Here is a 21,779-nt window from a genome sequence, read left to right on the forward strand (position 1 = left end):
CCTTATAATGACCTATAAAGGTCAGAAGAGGGTTGGGCATATTTTCATAAGCACAAGCAGGATACTGTGTTTTATCCCAAGGTACGTCAGCACCAGTCTCTCTCTTTCTGTCCAACACTTCTGGGATGGTAGCATCTCTTGTGTTTCTCAGATAGGGGAACATGGTGCACAATATCCCATAACAACTTTTGGGAAAGGAGTTCTCTCCTGAAAGTAGGATGAAGAATACTGTGGCTCTTCTGATGGCATCCCACCTCCAATCACCAAGGACCCTCTATCTAGGTGATCGATCCTCGCTTGGCCGCCCCAACGAGTGGGATCCAAAAGCGACAGCCTTTCCCTGGCCACCTGCAAGAGGATCCTGGGGGAGTAGATGTGATAAGACCCTCAGGTTTCTCACATACACTTCCCCAACAAGAACGGCTTCCCACACAACGCATTGATGTTGGATTTTGAGGGGTTGATTCACTCCGCAATGTCTCTTGGAGCTTAGTTCAAACCCATACATCATTATTTGCGTCAAAAGAATTTCCTTGCCAAGTCTTAGATGGTAAAAAGGAGGTCTGTAGGGGACTGGCTTCCTGTAATTATGATGGAAAATTAGGGAAGTCAGTGCCAATAATGGTTTCTTCCGGTAATCCAGGAATAATAACTGAAGGAAAATATATACTCATCACTTTTACATGAATGGGAACAAAGCTTTAGGGTAAAATGTCCTGATCCCCATGTACGCACATTATTTTCACCCTGGAAGCCCCTTTTGATTTTTCAGTGGTATCAGATCAGATCAGCCTGCAGTTTATTTACTACCTGAATCTACTAGGGCCTGTACTGGGATTTCGTCAACTACGGCTGATTCACAGGTAGACTGAGAAGAGGTTCACACAGAAAGAAATTGCGTTCAGCTTCTACTTCATCACCTTTGGGATAATCCCATTCTTCCCCCACAGTACACCCGATCTCCATGGGTTCCTCTTTTCTATTCCGAGGACAGTTTTGGGCGAAATGCCCTAGTTCTTTACATGGAAAGCAAGTTGGTATTAAATATTTTTTTATTTTGACCTCAACTCACTTCATTTCCTCTGTAGGTTTGGTTTCCGTTCTTCCTATTCTGGTCCTCTGCCCACTATGTAGATCTCTGAACAGATGAGAATTCAACTTTTTCTTTGGGAATGAAAGTGGTTTTAGGGAGGGTACCTTAATTTCTCTTCTTTCCTCTAGCGTATGTAACGAATGAAAGTACTTATTAGCGTCAGAAAAATGTTGAGCTGTCTCAATAGCTAATGCAAGGGTAGGTCTATTTACTTGTAGAGCTGCTCTTTGGAGTGAGGGAGGTAAAGAGTTAATAAACTGTTCCAAACTGAAAACCTCTAATGCCTCAGGTAGAGTTTTCCTTCCTAACCATAATAAGATATTTTTGACTTGTTCGCCGAGTTCAATGGGTGATTCTCCTGATCCTCATTTTAAATTCCTACATTTTTGTTGGTAAAAATTACTATTCTGACCCCATCCACTGTAAAAGTCATTCTTTAATTTTAGCGAAAGAGGCAGTTCCTGGGAGGTTTAATAGTTGATGTGAAGTCTGTAATTCTCCTTTTAAAAGAGGCGCCAAGTAACAGATTTTTAATTCATCCCTCCAGTTAATTTGATGGGCTAACCTTTCAAAATTTAAAAACACATTTCCTAGATCACCTCCCTCTTTATATGACTACATATCCCCTTTCACATGCTTCATAGCTTTCGTCAGCCTTGTACAAAGCAGCATGGCTTTAATGTGAAATGACAAAACAAAATAGGACAACTAAGGACATGAAATAACCGACCAATATGACTTATTCTGGCATTAATTATGTCCTTTGCTCAGTTAGCTCCATTTTCTGTTGATGCCCCATCCATCCCCACTTGCTTGGTTCATACTTATTTTACAATATTGCCACAAGAATGACAACAAAAAAAAATGTTATTTTAACAACTGTACGTGATGCCATCACCTGGGAGCCAAAACCTCACTGATAGCGCACATTCGCTAAACAGGAAGAGATTTGTTAAAAGTACCTCCTCGTTCGTGTGCCGATCATGTACCTTCTCACTATGATCCTTGTCCTTCCCATCGAGGCCGATGTATTCGGAGAGCAGCTCATTACGGTAATTTTCTACAAACAAGTCAAAATCTGTTGGGAATAAAGACGAGCAAATGTAAGCAGCCAGGTATAGAAATGGGAGAACATGAAGTGACATCACAAAATCCCAGGCCACAGTTTTACTCTAGTTCCATATTTCAAGGATCAGAAAAGGAGAGGACTGCAGAGACACATGTATACGTCTAAGCTCCTACGTTTGAATGTGTCTGCATAAGTCACCAACTGGTGGTCTCTCGCCATGGAAGGTCGATCCAGGTTGGACAGCGTAAACAGCAGCATGGGAGATGTGGACACTAGAGGCTTCAATGGTAGAATCCAGCACACACCGACAAAACACACACAACAAGATGGGAGCCATTGTCCGTCTATAGCCTTACTTGATAAGACCATGGTCAAGTAGGACTGCTGTACAATTTTCCATGACCAGTCTTGATACATGGATTCCGGTCCATACTTGTCATTGCTTTGAGTTACTGGGAGCTCCCGCTGGTAGGGTCTGGCCCAGACACAACCTGCCATTGGTGATATTGGTTGCAGGCAGCGATCAATAATGCTTCCTATTGGCTACCCGTGGCTTCATCCACGTGGCTTGATGATGCAAGGCTCCCCTTTTAATGCGTCACTTCTAAGATTGCACTCAAGCGAGAGAGTTCTGCACTCTCATTTTTGTGTTGGTTCTGGAGCACCGTCCATGGGGCAGCACATGAATTATATCATGCGATAAGGGTTCCATGTCAAAAACGGACCAGCTAAAGGGCATACCTGTAACGCTCACCTGACTCCCAAAGAGGCGCTGGCCTGATTTGCGCTGTTGTGACCTCGTCTAAGGTGATGCGCAGGGGTCGGGAGACGGACTGGACTGGGCCCCAAATCTGGCTTGTCTGACTCGCAAAAGTATCCTTCTGTAGGTGAAAATAGGGGGTTAACTGTCTGCGGGGTAATGCAATCGGCCTCCCACTTACCCCTCTCATCCTCCTCAAAACCCTTCTGAGCTTCCCCGTAGCGTCTCACCTTAGGGTCTGGAAGGACGAGCTCTCCATTCTGCTTCTGATGTAGGGGCGCGTTGGTATCCAGTTACTTCACTGGATTTTCGGATTGGTGACAACCAAACTTGCTTGGCTTCCAGGTAAGTTTTTGATAAGTGGTTCCCCTTGTGTCCATGCATTAATGTTCTAATGCTAGTGTCTTTTTCCCCCATAGGGGCCGGGGTACGGAATGCCGGGAAACATGCACCGACCCGAGATGAAAGGTGAAATCCTTGTGGAAATCAGGTAAGTCTTTAATGAGCGTCTTGGTAATGTCTTTTCATTCGCTCATTAACGCTGATGTCTTTTTCCCCTTAGGGGCCGGGGTCCGAAAATGCCTGGATGCGGCGCGGACCCGAAACGAAAAGGGAATGAGCCAGCAGGTAAGTCTTAACATGGAGATTTAGCTTCCCTTTTCTCTTCTTTCTCTCACCTTCGTTATTGTCTTTTTCTCCCTAGGCGCTGGGGCGCGACTGTGAATCCGGATGGTCGCTGCAGAACATGGAAACGCCCTGTAAGATGAGTAGAATGAGGCGCTGCAGCGATCGATGTGATGTGCTTTTAAAAATAAATGTCTTCCTTTTCAGGATCGTCGGCGAAATGTCTCCGGGATGCAGATTTAGCAGGTAAGGCCTTTTCCTTCTTCTGTTCTCTTGTTCCCTTCCTTTGCAGGTGATTCAGGATGCTGGCAGGCGTGGCAGAAGTCTGGATGCAGGAGCAGACACGGTGAGCGTCCAGCTGCTAGATGCAGAACAACGCGAAGCACGTGTGGCTGATCGGGTGTGGTTTAAATAGCCTTGGAAGAAGTTCCTAGAATGTGTTCTTCCTCCAATCAGGTATGTATCCTTCCCCGACCATGCCCGGGTGGTAAATGAGTGCCACAGGTAAAGTAGTTCCTTTCAGGCCTCAAGGAGGCCGGGGTTCTGCAGCATGGTCTGCATCAGGTAAGTGCACCCAAACACTTTCATAATGAGCCTGGCGCCAGGACTGACGTTTTCTATGAGCCTGGCGCCATAGGCCCCTATAAGGGGTTGCTGGGACCTTCCCCGGGGACTTGATGTCCGCTTTCGGGGACGCAGGGCCTGAGCCGGCTCCCCAGGAGCAGGCATCGTGACAGCACTCCCCCCCAAGCCCCTCCCAAGGTTGTTCCCTCCGGGGGTTTTGGTTTGTCTGGGAAGAGTCGGTGGAATTTCCTGACTAATCGAGGTGCCTGCACATGGTCACTGGGTTCCCACAACCTCTCCTGAGGTCCGTATCCCTTCCAATCAATTAGGTAGAAAAGCTTTGACCTAAACATTTTTGAATCTAAAATGTTCCTCAGTTCGAATTCGGGTTCCCCATCTATTTGAATAGGTTCTGGAGGTTTGAGTAGTCGGGTTCCGGGTACCACTGGTTTCAGAAGTGACACATGAAAAACAGGGTGAATTCGCATATTAGCTGGTAAATCAAGTTTAACCACTACTGGGTTAATTATTGCCGTAATAGAATAAGGTCCCAGATATTTTGGGTTAAAAGTTCGGGGCCCTTTGAGCGGTAAATGTCTGGTAGCTAACCACACTTGATCCCCAATCTGATACGGAGGTGCTTCACTCCGATGTAGGTCAGCATTCTCCTTGTATTTTCGCTTGGCTTGTTGTAAATGCGTGGTTGCCTCTTTGAAGGCTCAGGTAATGGTAGAATGCAGATGTTCTACTGCGGGCACTCCGAGGTTCTGAGGCGAGTCGAGGTTTGAGGTTCGAGGGTGATGTCCAAACAAGGTATAAAAAGGACTATGGCCAGTTCCAGAGTGTACCGAATTATTATATGCGTATTCGGGTATCCAAAGAATGTCTTTCCAGTTGCTTTCAGATTGCTGTAACATACACTGTAAGTACTGCTCAAGGGTCTGATTTGTCCTCTCAGTCTGACCATCGGTCTGAGGGTGGTGACTGGTTGATAATCTTACGTCGATTTGTGCCATTTGACAACATTTGCGCCAGAAGTGGGAAATGAATTGGCTTCCCCGGCGCCAGGACTGAGATTAGTATAGATGGGAATCCATGTAGCCGAACAATATTTGAGGAATTCTTTGGATAGGACAGAAGCTGAAGGTAAACCTTTCAAAGGAATGAAGTGGGCCATTTTGGAAAACAAATCCACAATTACCAGAATGGTATTGTATCCCGAACAAGGTGGCAGGTCTGTAATAAAATCCATTGATAGGGTGTGCCAGGGTGCTGGCGGTACGTCTAGAGGTTGGAGGAGACCGGCTGGTCTTTTCTTTTGACCTTTATTTTGGGCGCAAACACCACAGGACATCACAAAAGATTTAACATCTTTTCGCCAAGAGGGCCACCAGAATTGTCGTTTCACCTTTTCCATTGTCTTGGCAATACCGGGGTGTCCCTCTATTAATGTATCATGATAACCGGAAATAACTAGTTTGTGTAAATCCTTGTGTGGCAGGAATAAGCGTCCTTGGTAATAAGGTAAACCATTATCTATGGTAAAGTCTGATCCCTTTTGTATCCAATCTTGTAGGACTGTAGGGTCCAGGAGTTGTTTCACTCTGACTTGAATGTCTTCAAGCGTCTGTAACGTAGTCATGCCTAGAATTCTCTGTTTGGGAATTATTGGTACTGGTTCTGAGTTTGTATCAGGTTCTCCCATTCCAATTCGGGATAAGGCGTCTGCTTTGCCGTTCTTGCAGCCAGGTCGATAGGTAATCACGAAATCAAATTCAGCGAAAAACAAAAGCCCATCGGAGCTGCCGTGATGACTGAGCTTTGGCGGTTTTCAAATACTGTAAATTCCGGTGATCAGTGATCACTGTGATGGTATGTCGAGCGCCAAGCAGGTAATGCCGCCAGGCTTTAAAAGCGGACTTTATGGCTAACAGTTCTTTGTCAGTGATTGCATAATTAAACTCTGGTGCCGAGAATTTTCTGGACCAAAATGCTACGGGATGCAGTTGGTTGGTTTCGGGATCTCTTTGAGATAGAACTGCTCCCATGGCTAGGCTGGATGCGTCAGTTTCGACGACATACGGGAGATCTGGACGTGGGTGTTTCAATATAGGTGCGGAGGTAAACTTAGCTTTTAAATCCTGGAAGGCCTGCTCGGCTTCTTCAGACCATTCAAAACGTTTATTTTTCCTCAAGAGTGCAGTAATGGGTTGTACTATGCGTGAAAATTCCGGGATAAACCTGCGATAGAAATTGGCAAAGCCGAGCATGCTTTGAACCCCTTTTACAGAGCTAGGTGATGGCCATTTGAGGATGGCATCCACTTTTCTTGAGTCCATTCGGACTCCTTTGGGTGTCAGGATGAAACCGAGAAACTCAACTTCTGTGGTATAGAAAACACATTTCTCCAGTTTAGCAAATAGTTTGTGTTGGCGCAGTTTTTCCAGAACTGCCCTAAAGTGTTTTCTGTGATCAGATTCCGAAGAAGAGTACACTAGAATGTCATCGATATAGACGACAACACAAACATCGATGAGTTCCCGAAGGACATCATTCATGAAGAATTGGAAGGCAGCAGGCGCATTGCACAACCCGAAGGGCATTACCTGGTATTCGAATAATCCATACTTAGTACGGAAGGCCGTTTTCCATTCGTCGCCTTCTTTTACTCGCACCAGATGATATGTCCCCCGGAGGTCTAACTTGGTGTATATGCAAGCGTCCTTTACCTGGTCAAGGAGTTCAGGGATCAGAGGCAGAGGATAACGGTTTTTAACCGTTATCTGATTCAATGCGTGGTAATCGATACAAGTTCTGAGGTTGCCTTCCTTTTTAGGCACGAAGAACAAAGCCGAGGATGCCGGGGACTTTGACGGGCGAATAAAACCATTGGCGAGGTATTGATCCAAATATTGTCTCAGATGCAGGTTCTCAGGTTCGGTAAGGGCATAAATCCTGCTACAAGGGGGTTGTGCACCGGGCACCAGATCGATTTGGCAATCTTACGATCGATGAGGAGGTAACGTGTTGGCCTGTTCCTTTTGGAAGACGTCCTGAAAGTCTTGGTATTCCGGAGGCAATTGCATGGAGGCAGAGGTTACAGATGCTAGATTAATCTTCAGGTTTTCTGGATAACAGGTTTGTGCACAATCCGGGAAGGTTATTCTCTTAGCTCGCCAATCAATTTGAGGATTATGTGTCTCTAACCAAGGAATTCCAAGAATAACCTGAAACTGTGGGGCCTTGATTACATCTAACACAACTGCCTCCCGATGGCCGTCGGGACCAACAAGAGTCACCTCATTAGTGGAATGCGTTACCGGTCCAGAGGCAATTTCAGTTCCATCTACTGTGGTGATGACGTCTTTGCTGGTTTTAGGACGGAGAGGGAGGTTAATCCTGGAGAGCAACTCACGGTCCACATAATTTCCAATAGCCCCGCTATCGATGTATGCCTTTATTGCATGCAACTGCTTAGGCTGTTCTGGATCTACGAGAACCATTGGCACTATGAAATGCGAGGTCTGAGAGTTAGTTTTCAAGCTCGGCAAGCAGACCCCTACGCTTGTCGGGCTGAGTCGTTTCCCGAAACAGAGTCTTCAAGGTTTTTATCAGCCGCCCCTAGCGCCTTTGGGGGCGGTTTTGCCGGGCAATCTCGTAGAAAGTGTCCAGTGTTCCCACAATAAAGACATAACTTTAATTGCCGCCTCCTTTCACGTTCCTTTTGAGTTAAAGGTCCTTTAACCCCACCAATTTGCATAGGCTCTGAGACATCAACTCCCTTGGGGTTAGCGTGGGTCTTAACCAACACCCGGGTCTCAAACCTGGACCAATCTGCTTTTCTGTTCTGGAGTCTGTGATCCAATTGGACCACTAAGTCTATATATTCTGTGCATTCTCGGGGCGGATTTACAACTTGGGCCAGGACATCTTTAAGTTCTCCACGTAAACCTCGATAAAATAACGTGATTCTCTTATCCTCTGGCCACCCAGTTTCTACAATTAGTCTATTAAAGGTTGCAATGTAGGATAGGAGATCCCGATTGCCCTGTTGCAGGGATAGAAGTTCATCATCCAGAGCCTGCCCCTGAGAGTGTCGAGCAAATAACCTTTCCATGCTTGCTTGAAATCCTTGAAAATCATGGAGAATCGGATCATCCTGAGTAACCAGTGGAACTGACCAATCGGCAGCGCAGCCGCTGAGATATGACAATACAAAGGCTACTTTGGTCTGATCATTAGGGAAGGCCCCAGGCCTGCATAGGAAGTGCAAACGATACTGATTCATGAATACGGCGAATCGTTTGGGGTCCCCAGCAAAGCGTTCGGGTGGGGCCAGCGGCATGTTTCCAGGTAGATTAATATGCACAGGGTTACTGGGAACCACAGGAGCGGTGTTCCCTCCGGAACCGGGTAGAGGAGTTTGTCCAGCTTGACTTTGCAAAAGCTGTCTGGCCAGGTCATCAGTTCTTTCCTTTGATATTATTAATTCCCTCTTGAGGGCATTAGTCTCTTGACGAGCGGCATGTACTTCGGCCCGTAATTCCCCCAGTAATTGGGCAAACTGATCAGTCTCAGAATTTTCCATAGCGCCTGGGTGGGAATTTGTAGGAAGGCTTTGCATTCTGTAACGCTCACCTGACTCCCACAGAGGCGCTGGCCTGGTTCGCGCTGTTGTGACCTCGTCTAAGGTGATGCGCAGGGGTCGGGAGACGGACTGGACCGGGCCCCAAATCTGGCTTGTCTGACTCGCAGAAGTATCCTTCTGTAGGTGAAAATAGGGGGTTAACTGTATGCGGGGTAATGCAATCGGCCTCCCACTTACCCCTATCACCCTCCTCAAAACCCTTCTCTGCTTCCCCGTAGCGTCTCACCTTAGGGTCTGGAAGGACGAGCTCTCCATCCTGCTTCTGATGCAGGGGCGCGTTGGTATCCAGTTACTTCACTGGATTTTCGGATTGGTGAGAACCAAACTTGCTTGGCTTCCAGGTAAGTTTTTGATAAGTGGTTCCCCTTGTGTCCATGCATTAATGTTCTAATGCTAGTGTCTTTTTCCCCATAGGGGCCGGGGTACGGAATGCCGGGGAACAGGCAACGACCCGAGATGAGAGGTGAAATCCTTGTGGAAATCAGGTAAGTCTTTAATGAGCGTCTTGGTAATGTCTTTTCATTCGCTCATTAACGCTGATGTCTTTTTCCCCTTAGGGGCCGGGGTCCGAAAATGCCTGGATGCGGCGCGGACCCGAAACGAAAAGGGAATGACCCAGCAGGTAAGTCTTAACATGGAGATTTAGCTTCCCTTTTCCCTTCTTTCTTTCACCTTCGTTATTGTCTTTTTCTCCATAGGCACTGGGGCGCGACTGTGAATCCGGATGGTCGCTGCAGAACATGGAAGCGCCCTGTAAGATGAGTAGAATGAGGCGCTGCAGCGATCGATGTGATGTGCTTTTAAAAATAAATGTCTTCCTTTTCAGGATCGTCGGCAAAATGTATCCGGGATGCAGATTTAGCAGGTAAGGCCTTTTCCTTCTTCTGTTCTCTTGTTCCCTTCCTTTGCAGGTGATTCAGGATGCTGGCAGGCGTGGCAGAAGTCAGGATGCAGGAGCAGACACAGTGAGCGTCCAGCTGCTAGATGCAGAACAACGCGAAGCACGTGTGGCTGATCGGGTGTGGTTTAAATGGCCTTGGAAGAAGTTCCTAGAATGTGTCCTTCCTCCAATCAGGTATGTATCCTTCCCCGACCACGCCCGGGTGGTAAATGAGTCCCACAGGTAAAGTAGTTCCTTTCAGGCCTCAAGGAGGCCGGGGTTCTGCAGCATGGTCTGCATCAGGTAAGTGCACCCAAACACTTTCATAATGATGTTTTCTATGAGCCTGGCGCCATAGGCGCCAGGACACTGTCCAAAGGGCCCCTATAAGGGGTTGCTGGGACCTTCCCCGGGGACTTGATGTCCGCTTTTGGGGACGCAGGGCCTGAGCCGGCTCCCCAGGAGCGGGCATCGTGACAATACCCAAAAAGGACCACTTTTTTAAGGCAGATTTGGAGCGACCTTCAGCAGACAGGATTTTGCCAAGATTGGGGGTTGTCACCCATCGAGACCGTCTCCTCCTCTCCCCCACCGCAGCTTGATCCATCAGGGGTCTAACAGCCGAGTCCCCTCCACCCCCGCAAGCCTCATCCAGTCCACCTCCTCCCACAGTGAATTAAATACCAGCACTCCCCCGCGATCACCTTTGGCCTCTGCACACCCTCCCCCTCACCTGGCCCCCCTCATACACTCACACTCACTGTTTAAAGCCTGCTCCCCTACGCTACAACTTCCTGGTTCTGGGTGTCATTGCATGTTGCAGGGGGCTTTAGAGGCGCTCTTTGATATTTGGAATTCAGTTTGTCTGACACACATACAAAAAAAAGTATGTGGTCAAAAGACCAAATACGGTGAGGAGTCCCCGAGTAAAGTGCACAAGCTGAACTTTCAAACAAAATCTATTTGATTTGTTGATTTTATTTTGGACTTGGTTCCACATCCCACAATATTGCAGCTCATTTAGTTAATCTCCCAAATTTCAGCAAAATGTCACATTTCTTTTTATGCACACATTTCGCGACTAGGGCCTCATTACGAGTTGGGTGGTGCAGGTTAAATGAGGCGGTTTTACTGTAAACCGCCACAATATTACAACACCCAACTATGAGTTTGGCGGAACATTGGAGGATTAACCATTGTGGGAATCCTGCCGAAATGCCCCATGGAGTCCTGCGACTCCAAATGAATGGGGACTAACACCCCTATAGCCACTTGTAATCCTGCCGGACCAAGTGGCGGTAATGGTAATTCCATTTGTTGGTATCTCGGCGGATTTACTGCCGAGATACCACCGAACCTATAAAGAGGCCCCGAGTCTCTTTTTTATGACAGCTCAGAGTAACATACAACTGCTTTTCCTGCGGCTCCTAACTTCCCAACTCTAAAATATAAACAGCATGGCAACAAAATGCTCAGTGAGCCCACGAAGCAACTGTGAGCAAGGAAGTCTTCTTTCCATCTTTGTCACCAGGCCCAGACTGGCCTACAGTGCAATACCTGATCCAACAACACAAAATGCTAGGGTGGGACAGTGTTTTTTTGCCAAAGTGGGCCACTTTTCTGGCAATATGGGCCAGTTTGATGAGTTGCTTCACCATGCGACTAGTAGTTTTGTCCAGTGATACTGAATACATATTCTTTAAAATGCACAATTTGCATCACATTTGATCAGAAACCTCCCCCTTGGGTACTACTCAAACAGTGTCACAAAAGGAATGAAATGCCATTTGTAACTGTGGGTCAATTTTTCATTAGTGGCCGAGACTATTTTAAGGCCCAGCCTTACCATGTTTGTCACCATGTGATCATACCTGTGCCTATGTGGATGGGTGTAAAGAGCAGGGAGCCGGAATGGAGGCTTGTCGGTAGAAGAGAGTGTTGTCCGGAAGAAGCCTGGTGCTGCTGAATTGTTTGAGGAGGGAGTTGCCACTGGGAGACTGTGTGTTGTAAAGAAACCAAAAGTATTTCTCCATCAAACCCCTTGGAATCATCTTTTGAGGTGAACGGAGAAGTGTCATCGCTGTTGTGTCCGGAACCAGAGAGGGAAGAGGAGTCTCAAGGTGAAACATAGGATCCCGCTTTCCGTAACACCTCCATACCAGACATTCCCTCTGTTACCATACATCATTTCAGAACTCATACTGTTAACCCCTCCCCAATTCCAACATGTACCAACACGGAAGGGAGGCATCGAAGAACCGGGAGAAGGAAATCACATACGTCATCCCATGCCCTACAACAGGACTACCCCCTTTCCTGACAAAATTTTACCGGATTTTCCTAAACTCATGAAAACTACAATTCCCATAATTCCTCCCCTCTGTTCTTATCTAAAGCCACTGAGACGAGGAAGAGAGAGAATGAGAGGATGAAGATTACCAACAGGGAACCACAGACAACAGACTCTTCACTTTCTACAGCAGATTGTCCCAGTAATGAGGGCAGGCTATGTCATGCCTCCCTCTTTATTTACTCGCACCCGACTTCACTTGTCTCTCCCAGGCAGCATAAAAAGGCGGAGCAGAAAAGCACACTTCGAGCAAGTAGGGATGCTGGAAAGTGCTGGGAAGCAGGGGAAAGACCTAGTGAGCTGCAGAGACCCTGGGAGAACTGAAGGAGGAGAAACCCACCCAAACACTGGCCCGGTTACTTGGGAGGAGACTGCAGTGTGGAGGAGGGAACTGCACCTCCAGAAGGCAAGACCAGGGGCAGCTGGGGTTGCCCGACACCACCCACAGCAAAACTCCTCTGGGCCAGGCAGGCAAACCCAGGTCTCTGAGGGGCAGGTTGAGAGACCCTGACCTCCAAATAACATCCCCCTTTAGCTCCTGCAGCTCCCAATGCCAGAAAATGCCATTTTGGGGAGCTGTGAAGTGTGAGCGAAATTAGCCCAGTGCATTTTGGTACTACAAGTTTCAAAACCCTTTTTTTGCGAATTGTGAACTTTGAAAGAAGGCTCAAGCCCGGCTGAGGGAAGCCTTCTTAGTGAACTGTGCTGCATGAGAGAAGGCTCAAACCCGGCTGAGGGAAGCCTTCATTTGTGAACCTTGAAAGCTGGAAAGGAGGTGAAGCCTACGGACCAAAAACCTTGCCCAAGAAAGCCACTCCAGTAAAAGAAACACAGCTGGTGAGTCGGAGAAACAGATAAGAAATCAGCTTGTGTTTGAACCAAGGATGCAAGCGGCAACATTTTATGAAGTAATCCACAAAGGACAGTGTTTGAAGCGCATGTGATGACAGGCGCGAACAAGTGGAAACCGAAGGTGTGAAGGTACTTTGAAAGGCTGTGTACAGAGGGGTCCGGCACCACGTTGGTGCTCATTCAAAGGTCTCCGTTAGGTATCCAACTGAATGGCAACTACATTGTAAAACAGGAACTTTGTATCAAAGTGGTCCTGCAACAGGTCAAGCTAAACCCTGTGCACATTCAAAAGTCTTCAATAAGTATAAAGTGAACAGCAATTGGCCCGAGCCCATCTGAGGGAGACTAATTGAATACAAAGAAGGGATCTAAGCTTGGCTGAGGGGGACCTGGAGGTGGCCCGTGAGTCACCTGAGAAAGAATATTTACGGAACCTGAAATAAAGGTATCTGAGCCCGGAAGAAAGGGATCTGCAGTAACTGAAAAGGGATCAGAGCCCGGCTGAGGGGGATCCAGGGTGAGACACCTGAATCACATAATTGTAAGAAGAAAAGAACTTGCTATTTGTTTTGTTTTGAACATCAGGCCCTCTGAACCAAGAGACTTTGATGAGAAAGACTTGGGTGCAGAAGGTCCCGATCCTGGAATTAGAACTGTCTCCTCGTGTCAAAGAAGCCAGAGTGTGTGCTTGGCTCAAGTGAACCACCTTGCCCAAAGTTTAAAACATGGGGAAGGGAGGCCAACGACCCTAATATCCTACATTTCTTTCTTTTTCATGAACATTACCCTAAACTATTTGTAAAGTAGCAGTAAGGATTGGCAATAGGTTTTTTAGTATAGGCCCTTTTATTTAGACAAGCCTCCACTAGGACTGCATTATTATTATTTGGTAGTAGTAGCTTGTTCCCACCTGTAGATTTAGGTTTAGATAGGCGTTTATCACCCCCTTGTGAAAGTTCAATAATTACCCTTGAACTGTGGTCACTTGCGTCTGTCTTACTTCTATACCATGTCTTCCTTACATAGTACAGACCAGAGCTAGAGTAGTGAAGCACTCATCCATGTCTGTGACTCCGGGAGTTAGCAGTAATCAGGAAGCTGAGAGACAACCCGGACTAGAGTAGCAGCAAGAAGCAGAACCAAGTATGAGAATACGGATGTCATCACTCCTTTCCCAGAGGTAGCCTCTCTTTGTGTTGCCAAAGGACGGCTGCCAGTACCTGATCTGACCCTGGCGGTGGCTATGCAAGGGAGGATAACATGAGGGAAGGTGACCCTAATGCGGGGAGTGAGACATTATCAGATGACACATGGTATCCCCCTTTCCACTTTAGGGATATTCCCTCCATTCCTCAAGCCTTGATGGCAGTATTCTTCAAATTTCTGTAGCCAACCTAATGACAAAAACTGGCACGAGGAAGAGGGCAACCAGAATGAAGATTCCTCGCCTGAAGTGAAACGAGCAGTCAATTACTTGTCAGAAATCGAATTCTGATGTATGTATATTTACGGCACTTATGATCATTAAAACACATCCAGGTGTGAGAACGTAAGATATGGAACGACAAGTTGGTGTTTGCACAAAATATAGTACGTAAAAGTATAATTTAGGAATGTATCACAAGTGTAATGCAGCATCAATAATTCATAATTGTATGTCATTAAGATATATGAGAAGATACGCTATAGCATCTAAATAGCAGACACGCAATGGATGTAGTATTCTCATTTGTGTAGCCATATATTTAATAGATCAGAAGTGAATGTATAGGTACTTAATAAGCTACGCCACAGTAGATGCAAGAATACTTGATGCTCTGCTGAAATGCATCAAGATTGAAAATAATTGGACAGTAAGCACAACGTTTGTGCAATCTGATCCACAAAGAATGAATAGCTAATACAGGACCTTCAGGTGAATGCCTACATTATGTTATGTTAAGGAAATGTATAGTGGGCACATACACAAATGGTAGCTTGGTGTGAGGACAGCGACAGCAGGGGCAAGTGAAATCAGAAAAGTAGAGTTTTGAGAGAACACTGCAAGCCAGATGGTTCTCCGTACCCATGAGGGCTGGTGGCAGCTTGTTCCTCAGTTTACCAGAAGCCAGCGAGAATGCCCAGCCACCGGTTCTAACCCGGCGAAAGCTGGGGATAACTAGAAGATGAGCATTGCTGGAGCGTAGGGTAGGATCAGGGATATAATGTAGAAATGTATCCTGTAGATAGTTCACGCCTTGGTGGTAATCGGTTCAGTGAACTAGACAAAGAGATTTTAATTCGATCCGTTTGGATGCAGGGAGCCAGTGCAGGGGGAGGTTGTTAAAATGGCTGCCAAAGACGTATGACATCACACAAAACGTGTGACATAATGTAAACTATCATAAATAGCGAACTCCAAAATGGCGCCCATGACTGAGAACGGGACACGCAGAACACTGCCGGAATCTGCTCTTCTTTAAAATGGGGGCACCTTAATATAAAATTTACATACACATTCAGCATTAAGCTGAGGAAGACTGAGGTGCCATATAGAAGGGGTAATGGGGTTAATATGTATTTATGACTGACCTAATCGAGATGTATCACCTAACAGTTGTTATGAGAAATACTGAGGAGTGCATTCACCTAGTCTGTTTGACAGCAATTAGGGTGCATGATAGTAACTAACATTTCACAATGTTGTTTATATGGCAAAATGGTAATAGCGTAAATGTGAATAGGAAACCTCAGATGAGGACAATATTGGGATGCTCTAGGCAACCCAAATGGCAATATATAAGAAAAGATTAACTAATAATTTGGGTTTACAGGATGAAATAAGGAATCATTTAAATATTAAACTGAGGTATCGTTTCCCAGGGATAAAATATGTGGAGAAAGCTCCAATTCAGGAATTTGAAGAGTGAAGAAATATAAAAGGTAAGCCAACCTGATACTTGTGTTTATAATACACAGTTGATACAATATCAAGCGACTAGTTTAATGTAAAGAGCAGGGCATTGGCTTAGGAGCATTGCCCATTGTATAGGTGATTGATACTGATATTAGCTCAATAATTAGTATGGGATAGTTTAATATGATGGGGATCAGATATTATTATGGGAGAATCACTCAAATTTAACACAGGCAATACATTTGTTACTATGATGATATGGATCAGTGTATGATGAAGGACTCACTGGTATGCCTGCCACTGGGTAGCACTTCTATTGTGAAGGCTGATCTAGATCAGCTGATCATTAATGTAAATCTATTTTTTATCTCCCCTTTCCTACCAATCCTCCCCTTACAAACCCCATATTTTCTGGTTTTACTTTATTTAAATAATGCATTTGATTGGGATAACAATTTGGCATGGGTACAACAAATCATCATATGTAAATGAAATTTATATTTATTTTGTTAATTACGGAAATTTGATGTTCATTGTATATTATAATGGATGTCAATTGTATACATGTGGCACTAGCCGTGTCTTGATGAGGACCAAATGGCCGAAACACATGTCAACATAGGAGCAATTCAAATAAAACTCTAAAATAAGACACTATTTATTTGAAGTCAAGTTATTCATTATTCAAGGGGGCAGCCGGTCACCAGGGAAGACATACTTCTGGAAAACATGACAAACTGTTTTACATAAATATAAATACTCCAGTGGCAAGAAAGACCCATAAAGCCCTTGTACTGAACGAGAGAGAGCGAGAATTGTATCAAAGTCCTGGCAGGAGAGTAAACCAGGTGAAGAGCGGATCTGGGATCTGCATCCATAAAGAGTTATGTTGTACAAAACCTGGCAGGAGAGTATACGAGGCATTTGCGAGTCTGTGACCCGCACCCAAGTTGTGTAAAGGAACTGTACAAAAAAACAGGCAGGGTAGTATTCCGGGTGTTGTGCAAGGCTGCGACCCTGTACCGAAATTGTGACACTTGGAAAAGAGAATCCAAGGAAGATTCAGGCCTTTGGAATTTTGTATTATATTGAATGTGGAGAAGGAAGGCCTGGAGAAGGGAGTTATTTCCCCTGGAATGGATTGCAACACCAAGAGGAGGTGGTTATCCTCTTGGGTTACAAAGAATTTGATTATTCTTTTGAGCTTCTGTTTTGGCAGAGTGAAAACTGCGATGGGGATCCAGTCCCTGAAACTGTGAACACTATCCATTTTAAACATCTGTTGTATTTATATCCTTTTGTTGAACTTGAACATTTGTGTACTTTCAAAGCCAAAGAAATTACCCTTAGCACCTTACAGTTACTTTTAGACTGAGAGGGCTAGGATAGGATTTCGGACACAGGAAAGGTTTGCTTTGTCCATCTTGACACAGGACAGACCCTTTGTTTTTGGTTGAGCAAGGAAAACACCTCCTAAAGTAGGGACAGCGAGGCATTTACCAACCCTCTTTTTGTACCAACAAACATGAGTTCTGTGTCCGTGTCTCATTCCTGGTTACACACACAAGTGATAGAGAGACCAACAGGGGCAGTAGCCATGCCCCCACAGAAACTCCGAACTGCAGAGCAATGGCAAAGCGGGTAGTGGTGATGAGAATGAGACTGCGGAGGGGAGTCTGAAGCAGCAACAAAAAGATACCGAGCTGTTCTACATGAAAAAGTGGAACATGTGTGAGGAGACGAGCAAGGAGCCTGCACCAGAGAATAAATGTCCAGGAACAGTTTGTATGGCCAAGAAGGGTTGATCAAGACAGCAAACCCAGCTGCTGCGGAGCCACCACTCTGGAAAATTGGATCCCAAGTTTCAACCAAGGAACTGAAAATTGTATTGTGGCGATGGAAATGCTCATCTCACATTCCTCCGAAGGAAATTGATATATAACTGGAACCAAAGTCCCGATTTACAATACATTTGAAAGAAGGGTTGTGTTCACTGAATAAAGTAAAGTGAAGAAATGTTGAATGGTGGTAATTTAAGTCTGTGTTCCCAATACCTCTTAAGGAAAGGTTGTGTATCCTGAATCCCAAAATGTAAACTATTGTTTTTTGTGAAAAGAACTCTAAAATCCCAATACCTCTAAATAAGAGGTTGTGAAAAACCACTGTACTGTTATAACTAAAGCATACATTTCCCAGACCTCCGAGGGAAGACAATTTAAAAGACCCTCATAACAAGTTTGGCAGTATTCCGGCAGTAAATCTGCTGGAATAGCGCCAAATGGAATTACGGTTATAGCCACTTGGTCTGGTGAATTTACCGCCGTGTTGCAAGTGGTGGTGTTAGTCCCCACTTTTTGGAGTCCATAGGGATTTCAGCAGAATTACCACCAGGTGGCACTCTGCCCATTTTGCCGATTTGTTGGTGGAATGTTGGAAGATTTACCTCTAGCATGATGCTGAAGGTAAATTCTCCACTCCAAGGCCAAACTCAGAGTTTAGCATATTGGGAAAAGTGACAGTAACTTCGTTGCCGCCACTTTTTCACCGGTCCACCGTACTTGTAATGAGTCCTTTATGTTAACTCAAAAGAAGTGAAAACATGCTTCATTGTGCAAAGTCAAGTGAGAGAGAAGGAGAAAGACTGGGAAAACAAATTATAATATGTCTAGAAATGTAGTTTCAATTGCCAGAGCATCTGAAAGAGGCAGTGAATCTGAAAAAAGATGTCACTGCGAATTGACAACCGAAGAAACTAAACTTGACATACCGAGATCATAAAACAAACCGAATTCCAATATAATATTAATGTTATGACTAGTTTAACATCGTCATTTATAGACATCATAATACGTAAAGGGCCATGGCCTCTTCTTCAAAGTTGAGGATGGGCCTCTAAAGGTTTTGATATTAACTATCCTGTCCGTAAGTCATCATTGAGATCACAACTCAAGAGCTATAATCTAATCCACCAGTTGTTGTAAACTTGATTTAGAGACAAATGTCATTTTAATGTGCTTCCTAATATTTGCTTCCATTTGAAAGACCATTTGAAAGACCATTTGATTTGAAGGTTGCTGGGCAAGGCCCTTACTATTTCAATGCCATTACACAGGAAAATGATAGAAGTCAAAGTTACTTATGAAACTGGAATGTGCATTAATGTTATCTATGGACAGACCTTCATATTTGTCAAGTAAAAAGTGTTTTAATTCAACAATTTTCTTTTAGATGTGACAGATTATCTCTCATGCAGCATGGACAGTGAATTTATGAGCTGTAGATTTTAGTTCACCCGAAACCATGTGTTCATGCTCTAACAACAATTAGTTCCGCTCTCAGGAAAACAAGAAACTACAGACCCCCTCACCCCTCCAAGTAACAAACCACTTATCACAATGGTACTAGATTGGGAATATTTCTCAGTAATCAAACAATTCTGCAAGAAAATGTGCATTCCTTAGATCCATTTCATTACATTGTGATGTCACAACAAGAGGATTATCATATACTTGGCTGGTTGGGATGTCTGCATTATAAAGATGTGTGTTGTATTATGTACAGGCATAAGATGCTACACTTTGTATCACATGTTTTAAATCATTCACTCGCAGGGCCCTGCCTGAATCTTCTACTCTGGATGATCAATGGAACTGTCGTCTTATGCAAGATACTGCATGTATTCAACATAGCGATCACCACATTATGCAGAACCCAACATTGTGGTCAGAGAGAATAATGAGACCAAATGATTCTCCGGGACCAGTTCCTATATGGCCAGGTTCTTCAACAAAGTATGAATGTTCCTTAGTCCATGCTCTAGGCCTGTTTCACTAACCCTTTCATCAATCGTCTACGCCCAGATGTACAGTGTCAACTGCAAAAGGTGAGGTGCCTCGGTGAGGCCTGGGTGATTACTCCATATCTCTACTGCTTCCTACCTGCGTCATTTCAATTTAAAATTACATCCATTTATGTTAAACATTAGAACATACAAATGCAACGCAGAACATGTATTGTTACACATGTTGGAAAGCTACTAGTTCCCCAATATCAGACGGCCGGGGCATAAGGAAAATAGGACTAAAGTTACCAGAATGCTTTTAGATGATCGTCTGAGCACCAGGAATGTAAAAGCATCCTGCTAATACTGGGTCACTTGAGAGCTAAGGGTGGGACGTATCACCTCTACAATGCGGCAGCCCTTTCCAGTTTATGTGTAGTAACATAGCTATTTGGTGGCAAGGGATTTTCTCTTTTGGCATTCCATGAACAGTGAAAACGAGTTGATATACACCGTAAACTTACCATCCATAACACTATTCTGAACTTGCAACAATTGGTGGTACAGGTGGTTAGTAGTTTTCAAGTATGAAGTCACATGTGCCTAAAAGAAAAATAGGACAGCTGTGAACATGGTGGCAGACAATGACCCTACATTGCATAGTTACATAGCTTGACAAAGTGCCATGAGAACTCAGAAGTGTTAGCCAGTGCGGATCATAAACTAACATTTGGGCGCTTAACCTTAACTTCATATACATATTTGCATTTATTTTGTCATAAAAGAAAGACAGACATGTATCTGAAGGTCTTCCAAACAAATTCCAAATGAACTTGTCAATACGAGGTTAATTTGATGAATAGGTAAAAGGGAAATGGGCACTGGCATTGGAGGATTTCAGGTCTTCAGCGCCAATTCCATCTACCACCTGCAATGTAATGATGAGTCCCTCTGAACATCTGTAAAGATATCATGGAATTCCATAATGAAAACTAAGTATTCCTTCAATTTATTGGTGGTTGTCTCCATGAACACTAACAAAAGCCATTCCACGGAGCCAGAAATCTAGATTTAAGTTTGAGTTACTTTGCCATTTTTTTAGACTGCATATTTTTCCTACAATTAAAGCTCAGTGATTCATGTTTTATTCTGACTGAATATTTAATTATGACACCATTGAACCATACTGTGTCTTTGAGGTCATTGCTGGGATTTCGTAAAGCTTGATGCCAGTGAAGATAAAATCCCATATAAGGTAACAACTGTTCAGGGTGGTAATGTAGGGTGGTAATGTATTCATTTTTCCGCAGTCTATATTTATTTATTTTAATTATTGGATATTTGTAAGGCGCCTATACAACAATAGTGTTTCAAGGCGCCACAAGACAAAAGGGGGGGGGACAAGGGAGAAGATACGATAAAGGTCCTACTAGGCCTTGTGACATTTGGATCATTCAAGTGCAGACCAAAAAGTGCGAGGGAGGGGGGTGAAGGGGAGAAGTGCCGGTCTGCGCAAATACGAAGTGCTCAGGTGGGTATCAGGTAATATTATCCCCACCAATAATATCGTCATGTATATGGTCGTGGGGTAAAGCCATGGACGATATTAGTGGGGATAATTTATTGGGTAATTGGGACCGGGTGTTGCGGGGGTGTCCCCCTCTCCGTTAAAAAAATTATGGAGGTTGCAGGGGTGTCCCCCGCATGTTCCATGGCTTAATATCGCCGGAAAAATATGGCAATATTTTTGTATGGTGATATTGATATTTTTGCAGGGATATTAATACATGGAACCCTCAGGTGGTAAGGGAGAAGAGTAGAAGTGCAAGTGCTAATGGGAGGCTGCATATTGTTGGGTGACTGGGACAATTTGATATATGGTTCTGATGGTACTTCAAAAGGTCACCAACTGAACTCGATTGCCATCTGTTTGAGGCTAGGGGAGCAGAGAGGATAATGGGGGTGAGGGTGCTTTCAATAGTTTGTAGAGCTTTTCACGTCTGGGTCTGTAGCGAATGGTCATCTTAATATCCCACTATGGGTTCTGTGACCAATCCTACGGTATTGTCAATGCTTCGATGGGGAAACCTCTTTTCTATCAGACCAGGGACGCGAGGGCGCTACCCGATAGTCCCCCTGGGGGTGGTACTGAGCGGGTGGAGCTCATGGGGAGGGAAATCGAATCACTTTAAACTGCTCTTGCTGCTCTTTTTTGCATACTTAAGCAGCCCTCCAGTCTCTTTTTCTTTGCAGTTGGTGAGC

At 44.8% G+C, this 21,779-nt stretch overlaps 1 protein-coding gene across 1 annotated transcript in view; it reads right to left on the bottom strand.

Moving 5' to 3' along the window:
- Nucleotides 1-20,116, bottom strand: part of LOC138473269 (uncharacterized) — a 1,193,211-nt gene extending 1,173,095 nt beyond the window's left edge. The window contains exons 1-2 of the mRNA XM_069611906.1: nucleotides 20,042-20,116; nucleotides 2,056-2,171 (exon numbers count right to left, since the gene is read on the bottom strand). Coding sequence (XP_069468007.1) covers nucleotides 2,056-2,171; nucleotides 20,042-20,048 — 123 coding nt within the window. The 5' untranslated portion in view covers nucleotides 20,049-20,116. The remainder of the gene's footprint in view (nucleotides 1-2,055; nucleotides 2,172-20,041) is intronic.
- Nucleotides 20,117-21,779: the final 1,663 nt, after the last annotated feature.

Source organism: Ambystoma mexicanum, chromosome 8, assembly GCF_040938575.1.
Source record: "Ambystoma mexicanum isolate Mex_15411 chromosome 8, UKY_AmexF1_1, whole genome shotgun sequence".
NCBI lineage: Eukaryota > Metazoa > Chordata > Amphibia > Caudata > Ambystomatidae > Ambystoma > Ambystoma mexicanum.